General features: G+C 39.6%; 1 protein-coding gene across 1 annotated transcript in view; it reads left to right on the top strand.

Moving 5' to 3' along the window:
* FCHO2 (FCH and mu domain containing endocytic adaptor 2) overlaps positions 1 to 25,146 on the top strand; it is a 92,358-nt gene that overhangs the window by 37,149 nt on the left and 30,063 nt on the right. The window contains exons 9-16 of the mRNA XM_055140384.1: positions 7,788 to 7,832; positions 11,403 to 11,475; positions 13,384 to 13,408; positions 15,560 to 15,617; positions 15,877 to 16,052; positions 18,567 to 18,591; positions 20,315 to 20,357; positions 22,199 to 22,275. Coding sequence (XP_054996359.1) covers positions 7,788 to 7,832; positions 11,403 to 11,475; positions 13,384 to 13,408; positions 15,560 to 15,617; positions 15,877 to 16,052; positions 18,567 to 18,591; positions 20,315 to 20,357; positions 22,199 to 22,275 — 522 coding nt within the window. The remainder of the gene's footprint in view (positions 1 to 7,787; positions 7,833 to 11,402; positions 11,476 to 13,383; positions 13,409 to 15,559; positions 15,618 to 15,876; positions 16,053 to 18,566; positions 18,592 to 20,314; positions 20,358 to 22,198; positions 22,276 to 25,146) is intronic.

Genomic DNA, 25,146 nt, shown 5'->3' on the forward strand with positions numbered 1-25,146 from the left:
ACATCCTTACACTGAAAACAGTTATGAAAGTTATGTTTGTTTTTTTTCTATCCCATATGTTCCCATTTATCTAATGAATAAAGAATCAGGTCAGGGGTTACTTCCTCTGTCAGATTATCAGATGTGCTAGAGAACTTTAACTGTAGCTTTTTTTTTTTTTCAAGGAAGTAGGGGCTCATTGTTTGCTAGCTAACTTAAATTGTGTACTTGTAAAGAAAATTTCTCTATTTAGTTTATGCCTTTTTCTATGGATATAAATATGACTTTTTTTTTTTTTTAAAGAGCCTCTAGGTATTGTAAAGAACTACTCCGGCGCCTGAGGGATGTGTGTTTGTAGGCTCTCAGGCAGCTCTCTCTCACTGTCGCGTTAGGTGCTGTAGAGCCCCTGTGAATGGACAGGATCAGGATGGCTATAGGCGATGGGGCAGGCGAAGAAAGAACGAGGACCAGGCTGGTTGCTGAGTAGTTACCGTGTATTCAATCTCTCATCTCTCCCATGTCACACATTCTTTCTTCCTTGCCCCTCATTCCTCCATCCCAGCTCTCTGGATTCAGACTCTGGATTCAGCCTCTCACTACTTTCTGCTTCTCTTGGATTCTGGCTCCTGATTCTCTTTTATTCTGACCTCCCCTGCTTCTCTTGGATTCTGCCTAGCCCCCCACCACTATTTATAGCTCTCCACCTTGCCCTCAGGGCCCAAGCGCCACCTGGTCTGGAAGCAAAAACAACACAGGGAAGCCCTTCCTGATGGCCCACAGGCAAAATACCACTTAAGGTGTTCTCCTTTAGTTATTTTTGTATGGACACAGTAAGAGATACATTGAAGCTTGTAGGGCAGATCTCCTGGGAACGTTTTGCCACAGACTCAGACTACCACACTCAGGCCAGATTAATCATTCCTCATGCTAGCAGGGTCCTAATCTAGTTGTTATTTTTGGGTCATGGTGGATCATGACAGCATCTGTCCATGACCAGGCTCTTAACTTATAGTTAAGCATTAGGCACTTTGGCCAGGCCCATCTCGATGCCAGGGTAGCACATAGCTAGTTCATCGCTTGCCCTGGGTCCATCCCATCCCTCGTCGGGACCCTGCTTTTGGGGGTGCTAGGAAGTAAGGGCAGCTTAGGTTTAGGTTGAGAGAACAGATGTCCAGGAGGAAAATATCATTTAGAATCAAATGACTCCCACATAACAAAAGCATAGCATTTACTACTGTCTTCCTGTGCCCATGCAAAAAGAACGCTGCTCTGAACATACTATACAAAGAACTTAAGGAGAAGAGAAAAACAATATTTACTAGTCAACTGAGCACAAAAAAAAGAAGTTACAAGTAAGCACAGAGAAAAGGGAGCACTGTGATGGGAACAACCCAATAAACCTAAACTACCTGAGGCTATCTTATCCTACAAGGTATAATTTACAAATTGGTATAACATTTCTGATGGTAAGTAGGATGTTCAAGAGATAAGCATGGATGACTTCCTGTTAAGAAGCATGAGGGGCTATATAGTACAGCGGGTGAGGTGTTTTCCTTGCACGCCACCTGCCTGGGTTCTATCCCTGGCCCTCTTCCAGTCTCCCGAACATCCTCAGGAGTGATCCCTGAGTACAGGGCCAGCAGTACACCCTGAGCACAGCCAGGTGTGCCCCCCAAACAAACATAAATAAGTTTTAAAGGAAAGGGAAGTGTTGAGATGCTAAATGAGTTCCCTGAGCTGTTACATGGCAGAATTGAGATTAAATTCCAGAATTCTTGCCAAATGTCTCTGTTTTAGAGATATTAGGATATAGCCAAGTAAGTTCACATAAATGAAAAGAATGAGGACTCTAAGATAATGTAAAACCCTAAAATTCTTGAAAAAGAGATTGTAAGTCAAGATCAGTTGAACGGTAGAAACAGTTGGGAAGCAAGTAAAATGCTTTTATAGGGCCTTTAGAAATTTCGATAGAATATATGAAAAAGGGTTGTGTGTTGGTTATAGTGGAAGGGATAAATACTACTTTTGTTATTGACTTACTCTTGGTAGCTAGTTAGCTACAACTCTTGCATACATTTTGTTTATCTTTGGTGCACCTGTATAATAAATCTGGGGACCTATTGAAGTGATGAAAAAATTGTATTTCTCAGAAATTTTTCTGAGAAATCAAAAATCTTATCAAACAAACCCTTTAGTTCATTAATTCCACATAATCATGAACTAAAGGGTTTTACTTTATAAGAAGTAGTTGATATTGTGTGGATATTGATATTTATTGGTAGTCATTTTAAAGAATGTTTTCTTGATTCATTATTTGTTTGCCATATTTGTAAATTAATGTTGGCATTTTATTTCTCCTGTTTTGTAAGAGCCCCCTCTGGTGGATGAATTTCTTCCTAAATTATTTCACCTTGTATATACTTTTTTACAAAGAAAAAGAAGCCTGATTCATTTTTCAAAAAGTTTACTTAAAATTTAGTCTTTTGGGGGGCTGGAGTAATAGCACAGCAGGTAGGGCGGTTGCCTTGTACGCGGCCGACCCGGGTTCGATTCCCATCATCCCATATGGTCCCCTGACCAGGAGTAATTCCTGAGTGCATGAGCCAGGAGTAACCCCTGTGCAACACCGGGTATGACCCAAAAAGCAAAAAAAAATGTAGTCTTTTCCCCAGAAAAAAAGATTGATGTTTTCTTGAGCCCATTATTGAATGGCAGTTATAATCTCTAATTTTGTCTCCAATTTTACCATATAAGTCAAGCACTTTGAGAGCATTAAAATTTTTTCCTATTAATTGGGACTCTTCTGTACTACTTTTTATATACAGTGACACTTTAAATAAATTTTTGTCGGAATAGAATTGGCATATAGTGGAATAGTATTGTTACAGCAGCATAATTATTTTATATATGTTTATACTACAAAATGACTACGACGGTAAGTTTACTTAACATCCATCCCATATGTAGTTACGATTTATTTTCTTTTGATAGGAACTTTTAAGATTTATTCTCATGAGCTTTCAGATATACATATGGTCATATTGCTAATTATAGCCACAGTAGCATATTACATATTCAGGACTTATAACTGGACATTTGTACCCTCTTACCATTGTTGCTCATTTTCACCTTTCTCCTCATTTCGCCCTTTTCCCTTCTCTAATCTTCGCTTCTGTCAACCACCAGTCTGTTCTCTGTATTTTCAAGTTCATTTTCTAGGGAGGTTTTTTTCATAAAAGTGTGACTGTAAACTATTTGTCGTTGTCTTGCTCACTTAATACAGTGCCTTCGGATTCCAACTTGACATAAGTGGCAGAATTCTTTTATGGCTGGAGATTCCATTTTATATGTAAACCAAATTCTGTGTGTGAGTCTGTGTCTGTGTGTCTATGTCTGTCTGTGTGTCTGTGTGACTGTGTGTTTGTTATAGCTGTGCTCAAGACTTTCTTCTGGCTTTGTGCTTAGGGAGCCTGTGTCGTCCTGGGGATTGGACCAGGGTTGACCATGAGCAAAGCAAGTGCCTTAACCCTTACACTCTCTCTCCAGTCTCAGACAGTCTCCTCAAGTTAGTGGTTTTGTTTCCTGCAGGCACATGCCCAGCCGTGGAATGATGGGGCATATGGTAGTTCTGTTTTTAATTTTTGAGGAATACCTGTACTTGTTTTTTAGAATTTTTCAAAAGTTTAATTTAATTTTTTTTTTTTGGTCTTTTTTGATCACACCCGGAGTGCACAGGGGTTACTTCTGGCTCATGCACTCAGGAATTACTCCTGGCGGTGCTCGGGGTACCGTATGGAATACTGGGAATAGAACCTGGGTTGACCGTGTGCAAGGCAAATGCCCTATCCGCTGTGCTATAGCTCCAGCCCCTAAAATTTTTATTTATTTTTAAAGCTTTTATTTATTGCCTTTTTGGGTTACATCCAGCGAATTTCAGGGGTTACTCCTGGCAGTACTCGGGGCACCATATGGGATGCTGGGGATCGAACCCAGGTCAGCTATGCATAAGGAAAATACCCTCCTCACTGTACTATCGTACTGGCCCTCCATACTGTTTTTGATAGTACTTTTTCTTATAAAAAAAGAACTTTATTAAGTCATTAATTTAGTTATAGACATTCAATATTCCCACACCAATCCCACCACCATTGTACCTTCCCACCACCATTAAATCCAATTTTCCCAACCACCCCTTGAGCCTGCCCCCATAGCAGGCCCTCATTAATTTGTTTTACATTGATTTTTATAAATAATTTTCTAAAAGGATGATCAAAGAATGTTTCTGTAGAAGAAAGTTAGTGAAGTTGTTGTATCTCACCATGGAGCCCTTAAACCCTTGCTAAGATGTTGCAGGTTAAGCCTTTCGTGCCCTACCCACTGTCCTATCTCTAGCCCTTCTACGAATCTTTTTATTAAAATACTTCTGTGATGAGAATGTGGCTCATGGGTACTGCCATGCATTTTACAGGGGCAACCCTGGGTTTTTTTTTTTCTTTTTTTTCTTTTTTTTTGGTTTTTGGGTCACACCTGGCGATGCACAGGGGTTACTCCTGGCTCTGCACTCAGGAATTACTCCTGGCGGTGCTCAGGGGACCATATGGGATGCTGGGATTTGAACCCGGGTCGGCCGCGTGCAAGGCAAACGCCCTACCCGCTGTGCTATCACTCCAGCCCCAACCCTGGGTTTGAACCCAGTATTTCATACATGAGTGGTTTGTTATATTTAAGAATTCTTGAAGTTAAAGGTAACTTTGGTGTTTCAAATGATTTAGCAAGTGAAGAAGGAAAACAGTATGAATTCAAGGGTATGCATAGGGAGAGGAAAAAGGAAAACATGTCAAAGGGAGCCAGAGAGAGAACTCGGCTGACTGTGTTCTTTTCATGGCATCATGTCTCCCAGTACTGCTGGGAGTGACTTCCAGAGAGGAGTCAGGAGCAGTTTCTGAGGCACCACCAGGTGTGGCCCAAAAGTAAACAAAAGGAAAACAGCCAAAACACACATGGTGAAAGATACTGTAACCACCCACCATATAAATTAAAAAAACATTTTTGACCTTGGTTTTAAAAAAATAAAGAATAGTTCATAGTAATTAGCCAGCAAGCAAATCGAGGGAACCAGAGCTGGAGGCCTGTGCCCTTTGCATCCCACCGCAAAGGAGTTGGATGCGGATGCTCCCTTCCCCTGTGGCCTTACCTGGACCCTTGTCTCAGCATCTAGGAATGTGGCCGTGTTGCATTCCACAGGCCCAGGAGCAAACTTGAAAATGAAGTCATTGACTCCCATTGTTATAAGTTGCCTCCTTGCTTCCTGTTTTCTCCCTGCCGCACCCCATTCATCTTCAGTCTTCTTTCCATGAAGTTTCAGGGTCAAGGCCTTGTTAACAGGCTAAACTTTGACTTCTAATTAGAACCAAGAGTTCTGTGCTTTCAAGCATATGCAGAAACATGCTTGATTGGAATACTCCAGACTTCTTATTTCTGTTTTTTCCTTATTTATATTTACTTGGCTTTGGTCCACACCTGGCTCTGTGCTCAGGGATCACTTCTGGTGGGGCTCGGGGTACCAGATGGGGGACCAGCGATTGAACCCAGGTCATCCGCGTGCAAGGCAAGCTGCCCTACCCTCTTGACCTATTGCTCCTGCTCAGTTTTTTCCTCACACTTTCCTTTGCTGAGGCTCCCAATTACGAACTGATCGGGAATGCCTCGCATTGGGGATTAAGTTCAGGATGTGCTTCCAGTGCTCAAGTCACTGAGCCATCTTACTGACCCTTTCTTAGTGGACTGTCTAGATGGCCTTGTCACATGCAGGTGGCACAGACATCGAAGTTTGAGTCTGCATTTGCCACTAAGCCATCGTCTCACCCCCTTATTTGAGTATTGAGGTCAGTTTTGAATTAGACAAAGCTTTTGCTATTAGTAACCTGAGATTTAAAATTGATTCCCAAACAATAGAAATTATTAAGTAACTTATACACTCCCATTTACTAATTTAATACTCTCATTTTACAAAATACTTTGTGATGGTTAAAGGTTACTGCTAACTGTATTCCACCCCTCAACATTTCTTTAAGATTTTGATAGAGCACCGGAGGAATAGTACAGTGACTAGGGTCTTGCCTTGCATGCCACAGAGCCATGTTTGATTCCCCAGTATCCCAAATGGTTGCTTGAACACCGCCAGGAGTGATTCCTGAATGCAGAACCAGGAGTAAGCCCTGGAAATTGTTGGGTGTGGCCCCAAACCAAAACAGAACGGAACTAAAAAAAAGGATACAAATTAAATTTGAAAATTTTCTCCTTTTTTCGGGGGGCTGGGGATAAGGTCACACCTGGCAATGCTCAGGGGCTATTTTAATAAATGAGTAATTTATGCTGTTGCCACTGCCTTTCATAGCTAAATTTGGTGTTTCACATGCATGAGATATCCCATATTTTATGACATTTAAGACTAGTCTCAGGGCTGGAGTGGTAGTACAGTGGGTAGGGCATTTGCCTTGCATGTGGCTGGCCTGGGTTCGATTCCTAGCATCCCATATGGGCCCCCAAGCACCGCCAGGAGTAATTCCTGAGTGCAAAGCTAGGAGTAATCCCTGTGCATCGCCAGGTGTGACCCAAAAAGCAAAAAAAAAAAACAAAAACAAAAAAAAAAACACCTAGTCTCAACAAATGTTATTTGAGGACTTATGTTTTCCACCTGATTTCCATTTTGTCATCTTCTACTCTTTAATCAATCACTGTGTCACTGTATCACTGTCACCCAGTTGCTCATCGATTTGCTCGAGTGGGCAGCAGTAACGTTTCCATTGTGAGACTTGTTATTGTTTTTGACATACTGAATACGCCATGTGTAGCTTGCCAGGCTCTGCCATGTGAGCGAGACTCTCAGTAGCTTGCCGGGCTCTCTGAGAGGGGTGAAGGAATCGAACCTGGGTCAGGCGTGTGCAAGGCAAACGCCTTACCCGCTATGCTATCACTCCAGCCCCTCTTTAATCAATACCAGTGGTAAATTATTTTGCAGGTATGAGTGTCTGTTATCCTTCACACAGAAACTTCCCATTTTTTGTAAACCGATGTTCAGATTCCTTGAACTGCTTTGTTAGGTTAGTGAAGTTTGATCTGTGATTTCAGCATCATAATTTAGATGTGGTTAATACATTTATTTGATCCTCAAGTGTATATTTGCTGTCTAAAAGGTATAAAAGGACTCACTATTTGCCAGTTCAGGTAGGCAGACTCTAGGCCTACCTGATCCTGGTGGTGGTGACTCTCTTGACGTTCCTGTCTGCCCAAGGACACGGCCCATGCTCAGTCACTGCATCTTCTCAAGCTTAGTTCCTCTCTGGCATGGAGTGGAAGCTCTGTATTAGACGGTCCCCATGTCTCCAGTTAGTTGGTGTACTATAATGTGTTTCCCATAAATTGTGATTCTAATAATAGTCTGTTTTTATTTTTTTTATTTTTTTGCTTTTTGGGTCACACCTGGCGATGCACAGGGATTACTCCTGGCTCTGCACTCAGGAACCACCCCTGGCCGTGCTCAGGGGACCATATGGGATGCTGGGAATTGAACCTGGGTCGGCCATGTACAAGGCAAACGCCCTACCCGCTGTGCTATCGCTCCAGCCCCTCAGGTTTTTTTTTTTTTTACTGTTTGAGTTTAGTTTTTTAAATTGCTTGTATTTTATACTTTGTCAGATACAGAACATGTTTCAGAACATTAAAAAGATGTCATGAGAGATGATTTGCTGTGTTTTTACTACCATGTTTTTCTTTTTTAAACTAACATTTATTTTTTGTGTTTTCAGGCCTTATTGAATTTGAAGAATGTGACCCTACTAGTGCAGTTGAAGGTAAAGTGACTGGTTTTAACACAAAACTAGTATCTACTGTATATTTAATAAATAAAGAGGAGCTGCTCTCTGGTGGTGTGAAGTGATGTAAAATACAGAAATGTAGCTTGAAGGCCTGCAGAATCTATTGATTACTTAAAAAATTATTTAATAGGTATGCCTGGAGGAATATTAGTACATTGGAGTATCTATGCTAAAATATTAACATGTGCTTATTTTTAGATCTATATAGGTTGTTGTCTGTATTGAGAACTATCTTTATTCTATCATAAATACGTAACTCAGCATGTTACGTTTATGTATAATATATATTCTACCATGGGTTACTTTTCAGTAATTAATGATGCTAATTGTACTATCATTTCAAGTGGGTGAGGCCTTATTTGTGGTGGAGAAAGAGTTCATGACCTCTCTTAAATTGATGTTTGTCTTTGTATGAAGCCCAAGAGATGCTTACTGTTTTATTAGCTACTGGAATTAGTTTGACAGCCGTCTTTTGGTCATTTTCATGACCTGTATAGAAATTTGGATAAATGGTTTGTTGCTTATATGTAGGTCATTATTGGAATAGTTAGGAGTTCTGGGGTGCAGACTTCTTAAAGTTTCAGAAGTTTTTTTGAGTTTTACAATTATCTTGCCTCTTTACTGAGAAAAAAATACTAAGAAATATAAAAAAATAAAAAATAGTGAGAAATACAAAGATTTAACTTCTTTGTACTTAAACATTCTTTATTTAAAATGTGAATGATGATACCTCTTTTAAAAAAATACATACTTTATTTAAACATATGCCTATATGCATGTAAATAATAGTGATATAGATAAGTACTTTTTTTATTTTCCCTGCCAGACCTGGCATTGCTCAGGGATTGCTCCTGGCAGGACTTGGGGTAGGGAGTGGTGGTGGTGATGGTGGTGGTGGGTGCCCCGAGCCCAGCCAGTTTGGAGCACCCATCAAGCCCCACCAGGGATTAAACACAGGTTGACTGTGTATAAAGCAAGCACCCTACCCATTGTACTCTCTCTTTAGCCCAATTTTAAAAATATTGTAATGTAAACATATGGTCCAGGGAGTTAGTTTTACCTAGAAGCATGTACATTATTCTGAGATACCTGAATTCTTATCCTGGTTGTGGTGCTTACTTAGTTGTATGACATTCAGCTAACGAAAGAAAAAAACGCAATGAGCTCCTCATCACTAAAATGAGACTTTGAGGCTGTAGCTCTCAAAGAGTATGTTACTTCAGTTTTTTTTTTTTTTTGGTGGGGGGGCTTTTTAGGTAACACCTGGTGATGGTCAGGGCTTACTCCTGGCCCTGAACTCAGGAATTACTCCTGGCAGTGCTCGGGGACCATATGGGATTCCAAGGATCAAGGCTGGGTCATTCGAGTGCAAAGGAAATGCCCTGTGCCTATCCTATTGCTCAGGTCCCAAGCTACTTTAGTCTTAAGTACTAAATTCCAATAGTATGACTGACCTTTACAATTTTTTTTTTTGTGACTATGGAGATGGCTCAGAGAGGTCTGATCCCCAGCAGCACTTCATGCCTCTTGACACTGCAAGGTGTCACCGTATATGACATGCCAGACCTGTGCAACAGTGCTGAGTTGTAACTAGGAGTGCCTCGGATTACCTGAATACCGATGCAGTGGCCCTTGTAGATTAGGGGGTGGGGTGGGAAAAGTCACATAAGAGGAAGATCTGGGGAGATAGTACAGCAGGTAGGGCGCTTGCCTTGCATATGGCAGACCCAGGTTCCATCCTTGTCATCGCATAAGGTCCCTGAGCCCACCAGGAGTGACCCCTGAATGGAGAGCCAGGAGCAACCCTTGAGCACCACTGGTGTGTCCCCAAAACAAAAACAAAAACAATGAAAAAAAAGAGACCTGTTTCAGGTTAAACAAAGATGGTATTTGCTTATCATTTATGGATTCATTTATAAATTGCTTAAAAAAGATAGAACATGGGCAAAAAGAATGCCATAATATATAGTCATTCATAGATTGAAGGCATTTCAAGTAACTCCAGAGCATATATAGTAGTGGTCCCAGTAATATGTGCAACACAGCTTAGATATGTAACAGATTTCAGTTTATGTCTTTGCCCTCTTTGTTGCTTATACAAAGACCATATGTAATGTGGGTCTTCGTTGTTATTCTTTTTTTTTTTTTTTTTTGGTCACTCTTGATGGTGCTCAGGGTTTACTCCTTGTTCAGTATTCAAGGATCACTTCTGGTGGGGCTTGGGGGCTCACACGTGGTCGACTCTGACCAGCCAGTGAAGAAAGACAGTGCTTGCTGTACTTTTTGGCCCTCATGTTATTTCTGTTAAAGGAATTGGTTGTGTCAGTTTAGGAGCAGGGGACACTCCTGGTGGTGCTCAGAGGGCACATCTGGCAGTACTTGAGGAATCATGCAGTACTCAGGATTGAACCCAGGGCGCTTACATGCAAGATGTACGCTGGTCCTGTAAGCCGTCTTTCTGGGCCTGGCTTATCTTTTTATCTACAACCAGCGGTGCTCAGGGCTTACTCCTGGCTCTGCATTCAGGGATCAGTCCTGGCGGTGCTTGGGTGGAACATCTGGAGTGCAGGAATTGAATTTAAGACAGCCATATGCAAGTCAAACACTATGCCTGCTGTTCTATCTGTCCAGCCCCTTATATTTTTATTTAAGCAGCACATTTATATTTTGGGATTCTCTAGATAAGAAACCTGATTTGACTTCCATTTAAAAAAAAAAACAAAATTTATGCTGCAAATAATGCACTTTGTTTGAAATATAAAGATATCTGAAAGAGCTTTTTTACCTGAGGGGGGGGACTTAGAGGTAACCTAGAAGAAGATTAAAGAAATGTTCTATGTTCTTTTGGTGAATAGTAGGCCAAATAAACAAGATAAATCTATTAATGGTCTAGTCCTGATTTAAATTTTAAGCTTAGTAGCTTTTTTTTTTTTCTTTCTGGGTCACATCTGGCGACCACAAGGGTTACTCCTGGCTTTGCACTCAGGAATTACTCCTGGCGGTGCTCAGGGGACTATATGGGATGCTGGGGATCGAACCCGGGTCAGCTGCATGCAAGGCAAATGCTCTACCCGCTGTACTGTCTCTCCAGCCCCTAGCAGCTTTTCTTTTGTCCAAATTATTGTTAATAGTTACCAGGAACTTTGGTGTCAAGACACAAGATCGGGCTGGAGTGATAGCACAGCGGGTAGGGCGTTTGCCGTGCACGTGGTCGACCTGGGTTCGATTCCCAGCATCCCATATGATTCCCTGAGCACCATCAGGAGTAATTCCTGGGTGCAAAGCCAGAAGTAATCCCTGTGCATCGCCAGGTGTGACCCTAAAAGCAAAAAAAAAAAAAAAAAAAAAAAAACCACAAGAACTTAATTGTAACTTAAATATACTTAACAGGAAGCAATTAACAGGAAGCAAGAGCGTATATAATAAGTTATTGGTAATTTTGATAGTTTCATTCTTAATATTATACAAAATAAAAAGTTGCTATTATATATCAATAAGTTCTTTATGTTTCTTGATATTTATTTTTGTTATGATATTTATTTTAAGGTGTAAAGCCAAGGAAAAGAAAGACTTTTGGTTTACCAGGAATAATAAAAAAAGAAAAGGATGCAGAGTCAGTGTAAGTATACTATTGTTGAAATTCTTTCTAATATTATAAGAATAACTTTTTTTTTTCTCTTTTTGGGTCACACCCGGTGATGAACAGGGGTTACTCCTGGCTCATGCACTCAGGAGTTACTCCTGGTGTTGCTCGGGGGACCATATGGGATGCTGGGAATCGAACCTGGGTCGGCCGCGTAAAAGAATAATATTTCTAAATTAGAGAAATATTAAAATAACAAAGTATGAATCTGTCTAAAGTGTGAAAAATGTTTTTCCAAATAAATTCACAATCCTTGATTTTAGATGTGTTAATTTTTCTTACTAAAATTTTAAGGGGCCAATAAAGTAGTTCAGAGGGTAGTTGCTTGTCTTGCTTGCGACTGACCCCCATCCAGTCCCCAACACCCTGTATGGTCACCTGGATACTGCCAGAAATTTTTTCTGAGCACAGAGCCAGGAATAAAACCTAAGCACTGCTTGCTATGGTTCCCCACCTAAAAAAAAAAAAAAATGTTTTTTAACCCTGTCTCCCTCACTTTGCCTTCCCCACTCCTTTCTTCCCCAGTAAAATTTAAGATGGAAGCTTTTGTGTCTTGAAATTGAAACTTCAGAAATACTCTTTTACAAAATGTACATCCAAAAAATTTTTAAAGTATAGAGAAAACAAATTCTGCAAGGATTAATCCTAAAGGAAACCTTATAGTCAACAATTTAATAAAAATTCTTTTAGACAACTTTGAACCTATAGACACATAGTGATATAAGTAAAAAGAAATGGAAAGATTAAATAGAGGGAATCATAAATCCTAACTTTTTTTTTAAATAGTAGTAAGGCATCCTTGTAGAGGATGGAGTATAGATTAGATTTACCTTCATTAAAAATATAAAATTAGTATACAAAGAGTATATAATATATATGATATTGCGTTTAAAATAATGTTTTTCACTAGCTTATGTCCAAACTCCTATTTGTCAGTTAAGTGATAAACCCAGTTCTCAACTATATTTTACATTAGTCTGGAAATCTATTCCAACTGGAATCTTAACTATGCATATAACATACTTGTAGGAAATTATTTTTTACTTTCATATGGAAAGTACTTCATAACTTATGGAAAGTACTTCAGATGAAACAACTGTTAAATACTATAAAAGTACTATAATACAGTATAATTACAGTATAGATAAGTAATTATATGTTTATAATAAACAGCTAGGCTATATATATGTGTGTGTGTATATATATATATATATATTTTTTTTTTTTTTTGCTTTTGCTTTTTGTGTCTCACCCGGCAACAGACAGGGGTTATTCCTGGCTCTGCACTCAGGAGTTACCCCTGGCGGTGCTCAGGAGACCATATGGGATGCTGGGGATTGAACCTGGGTCGGCCACGTGCAAGGCAAACACCCTACCCGCTGTGCTATCACTCCAGCCCCCCCCAGACTATATTTTAAGCCATTCTTTCAGGGGAGATTTTTTAGTCTTTTCTTTCGCTGCCTTAAAAATGAAAAACTGCTAGAAGTTCTTGCAGCTTTTTTTGATATGATTCATGAGTATGTTGTTTTTTTTTTAAAGTAGTTTATTTATTCTGGATTTCGGGACACTTCTGGTGATGGTTAGGGCTTACTCCTGACTCTGTGCCCGGGGGTCATTCTTGATGTTGTGGGAAAGCAAATGCAGTGCTGGGGACAAAGGGGCTAGACTGGGCTCTGCCAGGTGCAAGGCAGCTCGGTGCCTTTCCCTCGTGCTCTCTCTCTCGCCCTGTGGTATATTTTAATCTTTCTGATTTAATCCATTTCTCTTGATACTTTTTTGTAGCATTTAAGTGAAAGTCATATTTTATTGCTATGATAAAAAGTTTTCAATATAATTTAACAATCAGATCTAACAGCTGAATATTTTTAATACTCTTTTTAACAGGGAAAGCCCAGATGCAGATTCACTGGTAAGTAGATTTTTCTTTGATATAAACAGCTATTTCATATTGAGTTGTTTACAAGTCTTCTCAAGAAAAATATTAAATGTCATTGTAAATTCACTATTAAAATTATTTTGCAGATGCATTTTGGCTCTGCATTTTTCAAATACCTTTTATTTAAATAGAAGTTAAATTTCTTTTTTTATTTTCCCAAGTGGATTTTTAAAAAAATTTTTTAAATTTTATTTTATTAGTGAATCACCGTGAGACAAAGTTACAGACTTACAGGTTTTCATGTTTACATTTCAGTCATACAATGATCAAGTGCTCATCCCTCCACCAGTGCCCATTTTCCACCACCAATGGTCCCAGCATCCCTCCCACCACCCCAATCCTGTCCCCTTCACCCCACCCTGCCTCTGTGGCAGGGCATTCCCATTTGCTCACTCTCTCTTTTTGGGTGTTGCGGTTTGCTACAGAGGTATTAAGTAAACATCTTATTAGGTCTGTAATCTATTTTCAGCCTGTATCTCCCATCCCTAGTGGGCCCACCTAGCACCCTTTGCTTGGTGATACCTAGAAGTTAATTCTTACTGTCTTTTTTTTTTTCCTGGCCCCACCCATCAATGGTGGGGGTTATTCCCGGCTCTGCACTCAGGAATTATTCCTGGTAGTGCTGGGGAACTCTATGAACTACTGGGATCAAACCCAGGTCAGTCGAGTGCAAAGCAAACACCTATACTATACTGTTGCTTTGGTCCCTGATTCTTAATATCTTTGAAAAAATGGATATTTTACTTTTAAACCTGGAGCAGCACAGCATACTGCTTTTTCTTGGGAACTATACCAGATCTCAAATCTTTATTTACTGTATTTTGTTTTTTGGTTTGTTTCTTGAAGACATCCAGGGGCTCCTCCTGACTAGGTACTTGGGAGCTTCTCCCAGCAGCTATCAGGGGACCAGACAGTGTGAGGGTCAAACCTGGGGCTCTCACAGACAAAACCTGAGCTCCACCCTCTGAGCTCTCTTCCTGGTGCCTTCACTTCATTTATAAAGTTTCCTCAGTGGCACAGACCTTTGAAAAGCAGCAGAAAATAACATACTATCTCTGTTAAGGTGGGCTATTAAGGTTTCTTAATTAACAAACAAGATTAGCTCTAAATGAAAGGTTATATAAATTGACTGTTTAAATAAAATGAAATGTTAGAAACTGGAAGCCTCCTTTCCTTGACACTTCTCCCTAAAGGGTAGCCACAAGTGTCCTGGAACTCACTCACTCTTAAAACAGACTGTTTGTTTATTTAGCTAATCATCAAACTCAGGGCCTCATACATGCAAGGAAGGCACTTGGCTCTACCACTGAGCCACATTTCCTCCCCACACTTTGAAAGTATCAGTCTCTTAAAGGACTGTGTTTTATTTTTTAAGCTTTTCCCGTATTAGCAATCACAGGACCTAGTAACTCTGTAACATCTCTTAGGTCATCAAGTAAATATTTAATAATTTATCTAACCAGTCCCCTCTCTGTGAGATGCCTTGGTGTTTTCCAGTTTCTGCTAATATCAATAATGTTGAAACAGTACCTTTTTCCCTCTCCTTCTTACATATGCATATATCTTGATTAAGGCATTTTGCTGTTTTTGTTTGTTTGTTTTTTTTAATTTATTTACAGCACCAAAGTATAAAAACACATTTTCTCTGCAGCTTTGCCAACAGTGTGTTTTCATACCTTTAAATTTTTCTGACTTTGATGGGTGGGCGATGGTGTTTTAGTATCATTTTGATTTTCTGGGTAGTCTTGCCATCTTTTCTTCCTGGATTTTTAATTATATTTCTACTTGTCAGGTTTCTGATTTCACCACTTCCCTTCACCATGTCTGCATTATCAGTTCATAGAAATTGTGGTAAATGTTTGGTCACTTAAAAATTGCTGGCATTCTCTCTGAGCCCCTGTTCTCTCCCATTCATCCTCTCTCTTGCTCAGTTTTTTTTCCCTTTCAGTGATGGGAAGCATGGACTTGAAGCTGGTTCAATGATTTTCCAGGTTGTCAGTAAATTTGTTGATCTATTGATGTTCTAAATGGTACAGCCCCTGGGGAATAGGCTGTTTCTCTGGTCATGACTGTTTGTAGTTGGAGTCTTCATTCCAGTTGATTCCTTTCTCCTTTTTCCTATAGAACATTCCTGATGTGGATGAAGAAGGGTATAGCATAAAACCAGAAGCAGATCAGAATGATATCCTTTCACCTGGCCATTCGTATAGATTGTGTTGACACACAGTAGATGGAGCAAAATCATCTTTTTAATAAAAAATCCTAAATGTTTACTAATCACAGTAAAATATGCCCTCATGTTCTTTATTGGTGTTTTCTTGATGATCACTCTATTTCTATTAAAGTCCACTTAATGATTTATGTTCCTTTTTATACATGTGTGGAAAACTGGTTATGCATTAAGATAATTTAAAAATTAAAATCTTTAACGGATAACTCACATACCAAAGAGAACCATTTCTACTCATCTAGTGATTCTGATTCTGAAGATGAAGAGCCAAAGAAGTACCGGATAGAAATCAAACCCATGCATCCAAATAACTCCCACCATACAATGGCTTCCTTGGATGAATTAAAAGTATCTATAGGGAATATATCACTCCCCCCAGCAATAACTGTAAGTAAGAAAATGAGCAAGTTCATATGCCTTATTATACATAGATGCTGTTATATACTTTTATTCTGAGCTACCTGCACATGGTTAACTTTAGGATTAAGTTAAACATCACTTAATAGGTTAGCATATTGGGTTAGAAAATATGTAATTTGTTAAGTTTAATTTATAGTTTTATACAGTTGTACTTGTGAGTTTTGACTTTTTTCTTTGTGGAAATGTGTTTTATAGGGAAATGAAAATGTTGAAATTCTATTTCTGCCATGTTTACTTTATGAACAGTGCTATCTGTTTCAGGCAAACTTCTGTGAGTTAGTTGAGTTAATCTTCACTCATCTTTTGTGGCCTTGTGTGTAAGCAAATACCTTAAAAATACTTTTAAAGATTAAATTTTTATCTTTGCACTTTTGGTTTGTCACTATTACGGTTGTTTTACTTTTCATGCAAGGAAAGGCAATGATAAGAATTGTTAGGGATAATGATTAATCCTTTAGTTTTAATAATATTGCACTGTAATTAGCTCTTGGGTGGAAAAAAGTCACAGTAATAAAGCCACTTCCGTTTGTGTTATATGCTAAATTCAGATATGCCAGACTATCGAGAAAAAAGAATGGCAATGTAGTATGCCCATACATATAGAATGTTCATGCTCATTATAGTGTGTACATGCTCAGAATACAGAATGGACATGCTCATCATAATTTATAATAAGCCTGTTTCTTTGATAATATAAAGTAAATTTTAAATATTTCAGTAAATAAACTTATTTCATTATGTATTTGAAGTAGTCTTTATGAATTTATTTAGAGAAGTACGGTTTTCTCCCTGAAATGCACCCAGAATTTCATTCAGCTTGCAAATTTTTTAGGGGCCACCCCCAGTGGTAATAAGGGACCACCAAGGCCATACCCAGCTTTCTAGGGGTGAGGGTGGGGGGAACAGGTGGTGCCAGGAATTAAGCTCAGGCCCTTGCACATGCTTAGCACATGCTCTACCACTTGTGCAAATTCAGCCTTAGAATTTAAATTTAGAGCTATTTTCCCTTCAAAAAGACATTCTGAACTGAAATTTTTATTCTACCATTACTACACAGTATTAAGATTAATGACATTAAATAAATAATGGTGTGTAGATGTATATATGCATTGTTTTGCACATGTATGAAGTAGGAAGTTCTGATACCATTAAACATTTTTATTGGAAAGAGCATAACTAATTAAAAATAGGCATACAATTAAAACTAAAACCTAGAGTAATGTATTCCAAAATGTTAGTAAGCATCTGTCTCTAGGTACTGAGATCATTTCTGGTTTCAAATTCTCTCCTATGGGTTCTTCTCTTTTTTCTGTTTTTAAATAACAGCACAGCTATTTTTAAAATATGAATAATTTCATATTCAGAAACATGTACCAGGAAATTCTATTAAGAATGTAGCTAGTATGCTGTTATAAAAGCGGGTTCATAAGTACTTTTGATTGCCCAGTTTGCTGTATCTCCACATCCTATTAAAAAAAATCACCTTGGGGACTGGAGAGATAGTACAGTGCGTTGGACACCTGCCTTGCATGCGACTTTCTTGGGTTTGATCCCCAGTACTGCTAATGGTCCCCTGAGCACCACCAGGAGTAATCCCTGGTTCAGAGCTAGGTGTAAGCCCTGGGCACCCCTGGGTATGGCCTGAAACCAGATAGTACTGGGGTAAGGCAGTTGCCTTACATGCCAAACCAAGTTTGGTCACTAGCACTGAATATGGCTCCTGAGCACTGGCAGGAGCGAATCTTGATGAGCACAGAGGCAGAAATGAGTTCTGAGCACAGCTGGGTACAACCCTAACCCCCCACCCCCAAGAATGTTTTAAGGTGTATCTGCTTTATGTATGATTTTGAAGGGAATTGAGAAATTAAGAGAAAAGGTAATTAACATTATTAATTCCAAAGCTAACACTATGCCATTTTCCTTTTATATACTCTAGAGATACAGTCCAGTAAGTACAAGGTTTATTTAGTGTTAGATAATTTTTTATAATAAATAAATACACTTTATTTACTGTTTTTAGGCAACACCTGGCTGCGCTCAGGGCTTACTTCTGGCTCCACAATCAGGAAATGCTCCCGGGGGCTTAGGGGACCATATAGGGTATTGAGGATCAAACATGGGTTAGCTACATGCAAGGCAAGCACCTTTGTACTATCATTCTGGCCCCTGATTTAAAAATATCTGTGTTAAAAATTTTTAATTAGCAAGTTATTTTATGGCTGTAGATTTTAGTATTTTTAAACATTATATTGACCACTTAAGACTGACTACTGTTTTAGTATTTTTAAGCATTGACTACTAAAGACTGTAGTTTTTACTATAAAAAAACTACAGTAAGTTTAGTCTTTTTATGTCAATACAATTTATAATTGAATATACACACTTAAAGACCACTGGTTTCTGGTATTGTTTTACTAAACACTGTATTACCAAATTGAAATTTTTAAAAAATGGCATTTGCTTTTTGCATTTCTGTTCTAGGTGCAGATGAATCGGAATTCATCTAGTAAGTTTGATATTTAAATTGGTTATTCTCTATATATTAAATTTTATTGGGCAATTAACTAAGTTAGTAATGGGTTTGTATATGTAGAGAAATAAATGCTCTTTTCTTGTGAGCCTTAAGGACAGACTAGAAGGATACTTTTATTAAACATAAAACAACTGATCAGAATATTTATTTTAGCTTTGAGGCATGCTTTAAACTCTAGTACACCACTATAGCACTTTTCAAAATTCAGTAAAACCAAAGTATAACTTCTGATTTAGAATGTTCAGCTGTTCAACTGTATAACATAACTTTACCTCTAGTGTAGTAAGGTATTTTATGATCAGTAAGATTTAGCTTTACTTACTTTTAAGTCATGTCACAAAGAACGATTTCTTTGGTAGGGTTTAAGAATAACAAGTCTCATGGGGAAAAAAGTTGACATGGCCCATTGAAGAACTGAAATTTTGTGAATACCTTAAAATCTCTAACATCAATTTTAAGTAAAATTCTAGTATAATTTAAAAGACCCATTCAGTTAATTATAAATATCAAACTAAAAGTAGACTTTTACCTTTATAGCAGAAATTAAATAGCTTTATGATAGGGAATGTGAAGAAAAAGAATAGATAGAGGATTACAGAGTTAAAGGAGGCGAGGATAGAGGCAGAAATATAGAAAACGGTACAATCCATCCTTGAAGGCCAGACAGCCAGGTGGGGCCACGTGTGTAAATGGGTATATGGTACACTATATTTTGTGTAGTTGCTCATGTTAATGCATTTCATGTTCATTGGTTATTGCACGTTGTTAAAAAAAAATTTAGATGCAGGGAAAAATGCTCATCAACCACCCTGACTTTTGTATTAGTGATGCTACTCACCTGTCTACCAATTGCTTATGAAATGATTCACATTACAAATGCAAAAGATAGCAAAACAAACTATTTTATAAAGGCACTGTTGTCTCAGATTAAAAAATTTCAATTTTCAGGGTCAGACTGATAGTACAGCGGGCAGGTTTTTGCCTTGCAGCTGACATGGGTTTGATCCCCAGCATCCTATATGGTCCCCCAAGCACTACCAGGAGTAATTGCTAAGTGCAGAGCCAGGAGTAACCCCCTGAGCATCACTGGGTGATGTATCCACCCCCCCCAATTTCTTTTTTAATTTTCACAGTTAAGATGTCATTTCAGAGTTAATACTTTCAGAAATATAAAATAGTGTTATTAGAACTTGAAAAATGAGTCATGAGTCATCAGGTAAAAAAATTCTTGAGTAATACTTAAGTATTTCTTAGAAGTTCAGAAATTCGAGGGCTAGAGGGATAGCACAGAGGGTAGGGCGTTTGCCTTGCATGCGGCTGACCTGGGTTCGATTCCCAGCATCCCATATGGTCCCCTGAGCACTGCCAGGGGTAATTCCTGAGTGCAGAGCCTGGAGTGACCCCTGTGCATCGCCGGGTGTGACCCAAAAAAGAAAAAAAAAAGAAGTTCAGAAATTTCAGCCTATACTTTCTTCTCTTCTAAACAGCAGTTTTATATTAATGATTATCATAGTTTAATTTTCTTAAGTCATGTCTTAACCAAAAGTGTTAGGAGAAATAAAAACTTATTGAGAGCTTATTTTTTTTCATAATTTATGTTATAGAAATTAAAATTTGTTCATAGTAATGAGATATATAGCATTTGCATTAAAATTTTATTTCTGAAATTATAAATGCTTTCTTAATTTTTAATTAGGTGAAGAGTTAACAAAATCAAGACATTCTGCTATACCTAATGAGTAAGTTCCACGGGTACCTTTCTAAAAAACTAATTGATTAAAAACAAGAGGTGCTGAAAATAGACTATAGACCAAACAAGATGCCTACTTAATACCTCTGTAGCAAACCACAGCACTCAAAAAGAGAGAGTGAGCAAATGTGAATGCCCTGCCACAGAGGCAGGGTGGGGTAAAGGGGACAGGGTGGGGGTGGTGGGAGGGATGCTGGGACCATTGGTGGTGGAAAATAGGCACTGGTGGAGGGATGGACACTTGATCATTGTGTGACTGAAACTGTAAGCATGAAAACCCTCTAAGTCTGTAAAAAAAAAAAAAAAAAAAGAGGTGCTGGTCTTGTTCAGCACCTTCAGGTTCAGGTTCAGGTTCGGGCACTGCAGGATCTTCGAGATTAGACATCTCTTTGTGGCTTTGGTGTGGGACTACAGCTAGCAGTAGCCTCTGTAGGTAGTGCTTGGGATTTTTGACCCCAGGACTCCCGCATACAAAGAGTTCACTTTAGCTTCTGAGCCATCTCCCCAGCCCTGGACCAGACACCTTAAAGGCGTATGAGTGAAACGGAGGGGAAAAAAAAACATCATTTGTGTGATGATTTTATTAAAGAATTGGAGAAGCTAGTAGGGGGAAAGTCCTTGGTTTTGTAGTCTTTGGTTGAGTCTTTTGACATTGTAGCACTGCACTGTCGCACTTTGGTTCCGTTGGTTATCGATTTGCTTGAGCGGGTACCAGTAACGACTCCATTGTGAGACTTGTTGCTGTTTTTAGCATATCGATTACGCCACAGGTAGCTTGCCAGGCTCTGCTGTGCGGGCAGGATACTCTCGGTAGCTTGCCGGGCTCTCCGAGAGGGATGAAGAAATCTAACCTGGGTCGACCGCGTGCAAGGCAAACACCCTACCCACTGTGCTATCACTCCAGTCCCTTTTGACACTAGAATTTTGATTTTTTGTCTGTGCATTTGCATCCCTGTCATACAAAGGCATGTGTGCGTCACTGTTTACTGCACTGCTTTCTTTGACCTGGGAGAGAAAGTCTGTCCACGCATCGGCTACCGTCATCGGCTCTTTGAAGTTTATCATGTGGTTTGGGCTTAATCCACTTTCCTGTATTTGAGAACCCTTTTTATATGTATGGCCATATAAAATTTCTGCTTTATTTCATTTTACTTAAGAAACATTCTGACCAAGCTTCAGGCCAAGCTGAATCAGAAGCCTGGCACTCTTACAGAATTAAATAGTTGTATGTCCTCTGGCACCTCATTCAGTCTGTGCTGCTTGCCTGCCTGCCTTCTTCTCTCCCACCCTCCCTCTCTTCTGAGATGCTCAGGGGTGACTCCTGGCTCTGTACTACTCCTGGTGGTGCACAGGGACTGTATGGGATGTTGGGGATTGAACTGGGTTGGACACGTGCAAGGCAAACACCTTCCCTGCTATAGCTGTACTATTGCTCCAACCCTTTTTGCTGCTTTTCATTTGTAAGACTTAAGTCGTTATCCTGATTCTATCAGTTTCTGGAAGGGTTAGAGCTTCATAATGTGTTGAATTTACATGGTGTTAGCGAGGTTTTGCTTGTAGCAGCTAACAAATACTTAACATGTTCCAATGACAGAATATCCAGTACTTGTGTTTTTTCCCCCCCATGGCAGTGCCAGAGGTTGAATCACATGGGGTCTTTTACATGTGAGGCATTTGCTCTAGCATTGAACCATATCCCCACACCTCCTCCAGCTTTTCAATCATATATGTTTAACTGTTAGAGTTCTATGAAATAAAAAGAAGTGACTACATTTTATGCTAATTAAGTACTCTTTTATTAAAATTCTCATCTTTAAAATGTTACTGTAGGAAAGGGACCAGTGATCTACTTGCTTGGGACCCCCTATTTGGACCATCTCTTGACTCATCTTCAGCTTCATCTTCAGGTAAATATTTATAAACAGTATATATACTGTTTGGGGGCATCAGTGGCTTGATGCTCTGAGGTCTGTGTAGGCTGGGCTTGAGCTCAGGCTCCTACATGTGGCATGTGCTCTCGCCCTTTTAGCCATTTCCCTGGCCCCAGGGGAGACTCCCAAGCAGTGCTCATGGATCTGGGGCCGTTCTCAGTGGTTCTCTTGCAAGTGGTTCAGTGGTGAGAGACCTGACAGTGCTGAAGTGCTACTGGATACTGGTGCCTAAGGCTTCTGGGGCCACTCAGGACCATACCTGGCTGTGCTTGGGGGACCGTATCGTGCTAGGGATATCCGCTAAGCTCAGGGAAGGGAACCATGTGGTGCCAGGGATCAAACCAGGGTTGGAGGCATGTAAGATGTGCTTCTTAAACGCTCGGCTGTCTCTCTGGCCCCATTCACATAGTTTTAACATTGTACATCTTCATTTTTACTTATTTATTATTGGTTTGGGGTCACACCTGGCTGTGTCCAGGACTAACACCTGGCTCTGCTCAGCGGTCACTCCTGGCTGGCTCAGAGTACCATATGAGATGCTGAGGATTGAACCTGGTCAGCCATGTGCAAGGCAAGCACTCTAGCCGCTGTACTGTCTCTCTGGCCCTTTTTATTTTTATTTGTTTATATATTTGGTTTTTGAGCCACACCTGGTGATGCTCAGAAGTCACTCCTGGTTCTTCCCTTGGGAATCACTCCTGGTGGTGCCCACAGGACCATGAGGGATGTTGGGGATTGAAACCGGGTCAACTGCATGCAAGATAAGCATTTTACTCACTGTACTATCACTCTGGCCCAACTTTGCACATCTTTAATTATGTACATACTTCAGTTATGTCCTATACAACATAAAGATGTTGTATAGAACATAATTGAAATACACTTTTTCCATTCACTTTCATTTATATTCTTCAGTCTCTGAATGGTAACCTCGTATTTTCAGATCAGTCCTTTTCAAATCAGTTAAAAGGATTGATTTGAAAATCATTGTGATAAATTTATTTGAAGGTGATTTAAATATTTTGCTTCCATTTTTGACTCAGTTGTATTATGCTTCATTGAACTATTAATACATTCATGACATCTGATGATGTACACTTGAGTTTCATTAATTTCATTAATTCCTACCATGATGGGTCATTATTATTATTATTTATTTTTGATCCGCACCTGGCAATGTTCGTGGGTTACTCCTGGCTTTGCACTCAGGGATCCCTCCCTGTGGGCTTGGGGACTGTATGGGATGCTGGAGATTGAACCAGGGTCAGCCGCATGCAAAGAAAACAGCCTACCTGCTGTATTATTGTCTGGCCCTTGTGAGAATTATTTTTAACTAGAATATTGAAACTCGTTTTATTTCTTTCCCTCCTTTTTTAAAAAGTTATTTCTTTCCTTCCTTTATTTTATTTTTTTGTTTTTTCGTTTTGGGGGCACACCCAGCAGTGCTCAGGGCTTACTTTTGGCTCTTTGCTGCTGGTGGGACTGGGTGGGGAGGGGCCAAATAAGGTGCCTGGGGGGATTAAACCTGGGCTGGCCACTGGGCCATGGCCGAATGCCCTACCTGCTGTACTGTCATTGGACAAAGACTCTTAAAGTGAAATGAAATTCTCATCTCTATCTTTAGAGCCCTAGGTGAATGCCCTACCCGATGTACTATTGCTCTGATCTGCCCTTCCTCCCCGCCCCTCCCCTCCCCTCTTATCCTTTTGGGTAACGCCTAGTGCTACTTGGGAACCATGTAGTTGCTGCCAAAGAACACACCTATGCCTCCTGCATGCAGACTATGTTTTCCAACCCTTTGAGCTGTCTGGCCAGCCCCTGAAGTTAGCCCAGTGGTGTAATGGTCAGCATTCTGGACTTTGAGCTATAAAATTGAAAATTACTCAATGACAGTGCAACATAGTGAATGCCAGGGGCCAGGGAGATAGCTCAGAGGGCTGGGGCACACACCAGGCCTGTGCCAGCCCCTGCGCCTGCTCTTAGCACGGCATGCCCACATTCCTTTGGGTGCAGTCCGGGAGGCCTTGAGCACCAGTCAGTCAGCGGCCTGAGCTCTTGACCCTCAGACTCGCACAGCAAGACTGTCCAAGAGTGCTGAGAGTGGCCCCCAGGAGCCCCCACCCCTTTCAAAGAAGGGAAAAAGTCATGCATAGTCAATGTGTAAGAATTAGGAAAAGTTAAGATATGTAGACTCACACTAAAACTAATTTCAATGATTTGGGGAAATTAGTATACACATGAGGTATTTCTCTAAATGATCCTTTAAAAAGTTAACACAGAAGCCAACTTAAAGTCAGATTGCTAGTGTAATCAAGGTGTTTACATTAATTTTGAGATGATCTTATCAGTCAAAAAGTGGTAACTTCCTAGACTTGGTCCTTAGTTGTTATATGTGAAGTCAGTGTATTTTCAATAAATATCAAGACTCTGTACCTTAAACTGATTTATTTTCACCAGCTAATATTTTGGATTTTTTTTTAATAATGAGGAGTACTGCTATTTATTCAGCCATTGATTAAGCTGATTGAATTGGGCATGAACTCCACATTACTTTTTTTTTTTAATTCAGAATGTTTATTATTATTTCCCCCTCCTTTTTTTTTTTTTTTAATTCACCGGAGATACAGTTACAAAGCTTTCATGTTTGAGCTTTGGTCATACAATCATCAAACACCCTTCCCTTCACCAGTGTACATTTTCCACCACCAAAATCCCCAGTATTCTCCACCATGCACCCTCATTCCAACCCTTTCCCTGCCTATATGGCAGACAATTTCCCCCATCCTTTCTCTCTGCTTTGGTTACATTCAATATTTTAACACCGGTCCCACCACCACTCAAACCTGC

The sequence above is a fragment of the Sorex araneus genome, chromosome 1 (assembly GCF_027595985.1).
Source record: "Sorex araneus isolate mSorAra2 chromosome 1, mSorAra2.pri, whole genome shotgun sequence".
Taxonomy (NCBI): domain Eukaryota; kingdom Metazoa; phylum Chordata; class Mammalia; order Eulipotyphla; family Soricidae; genus Sorex; species Sorex araneus.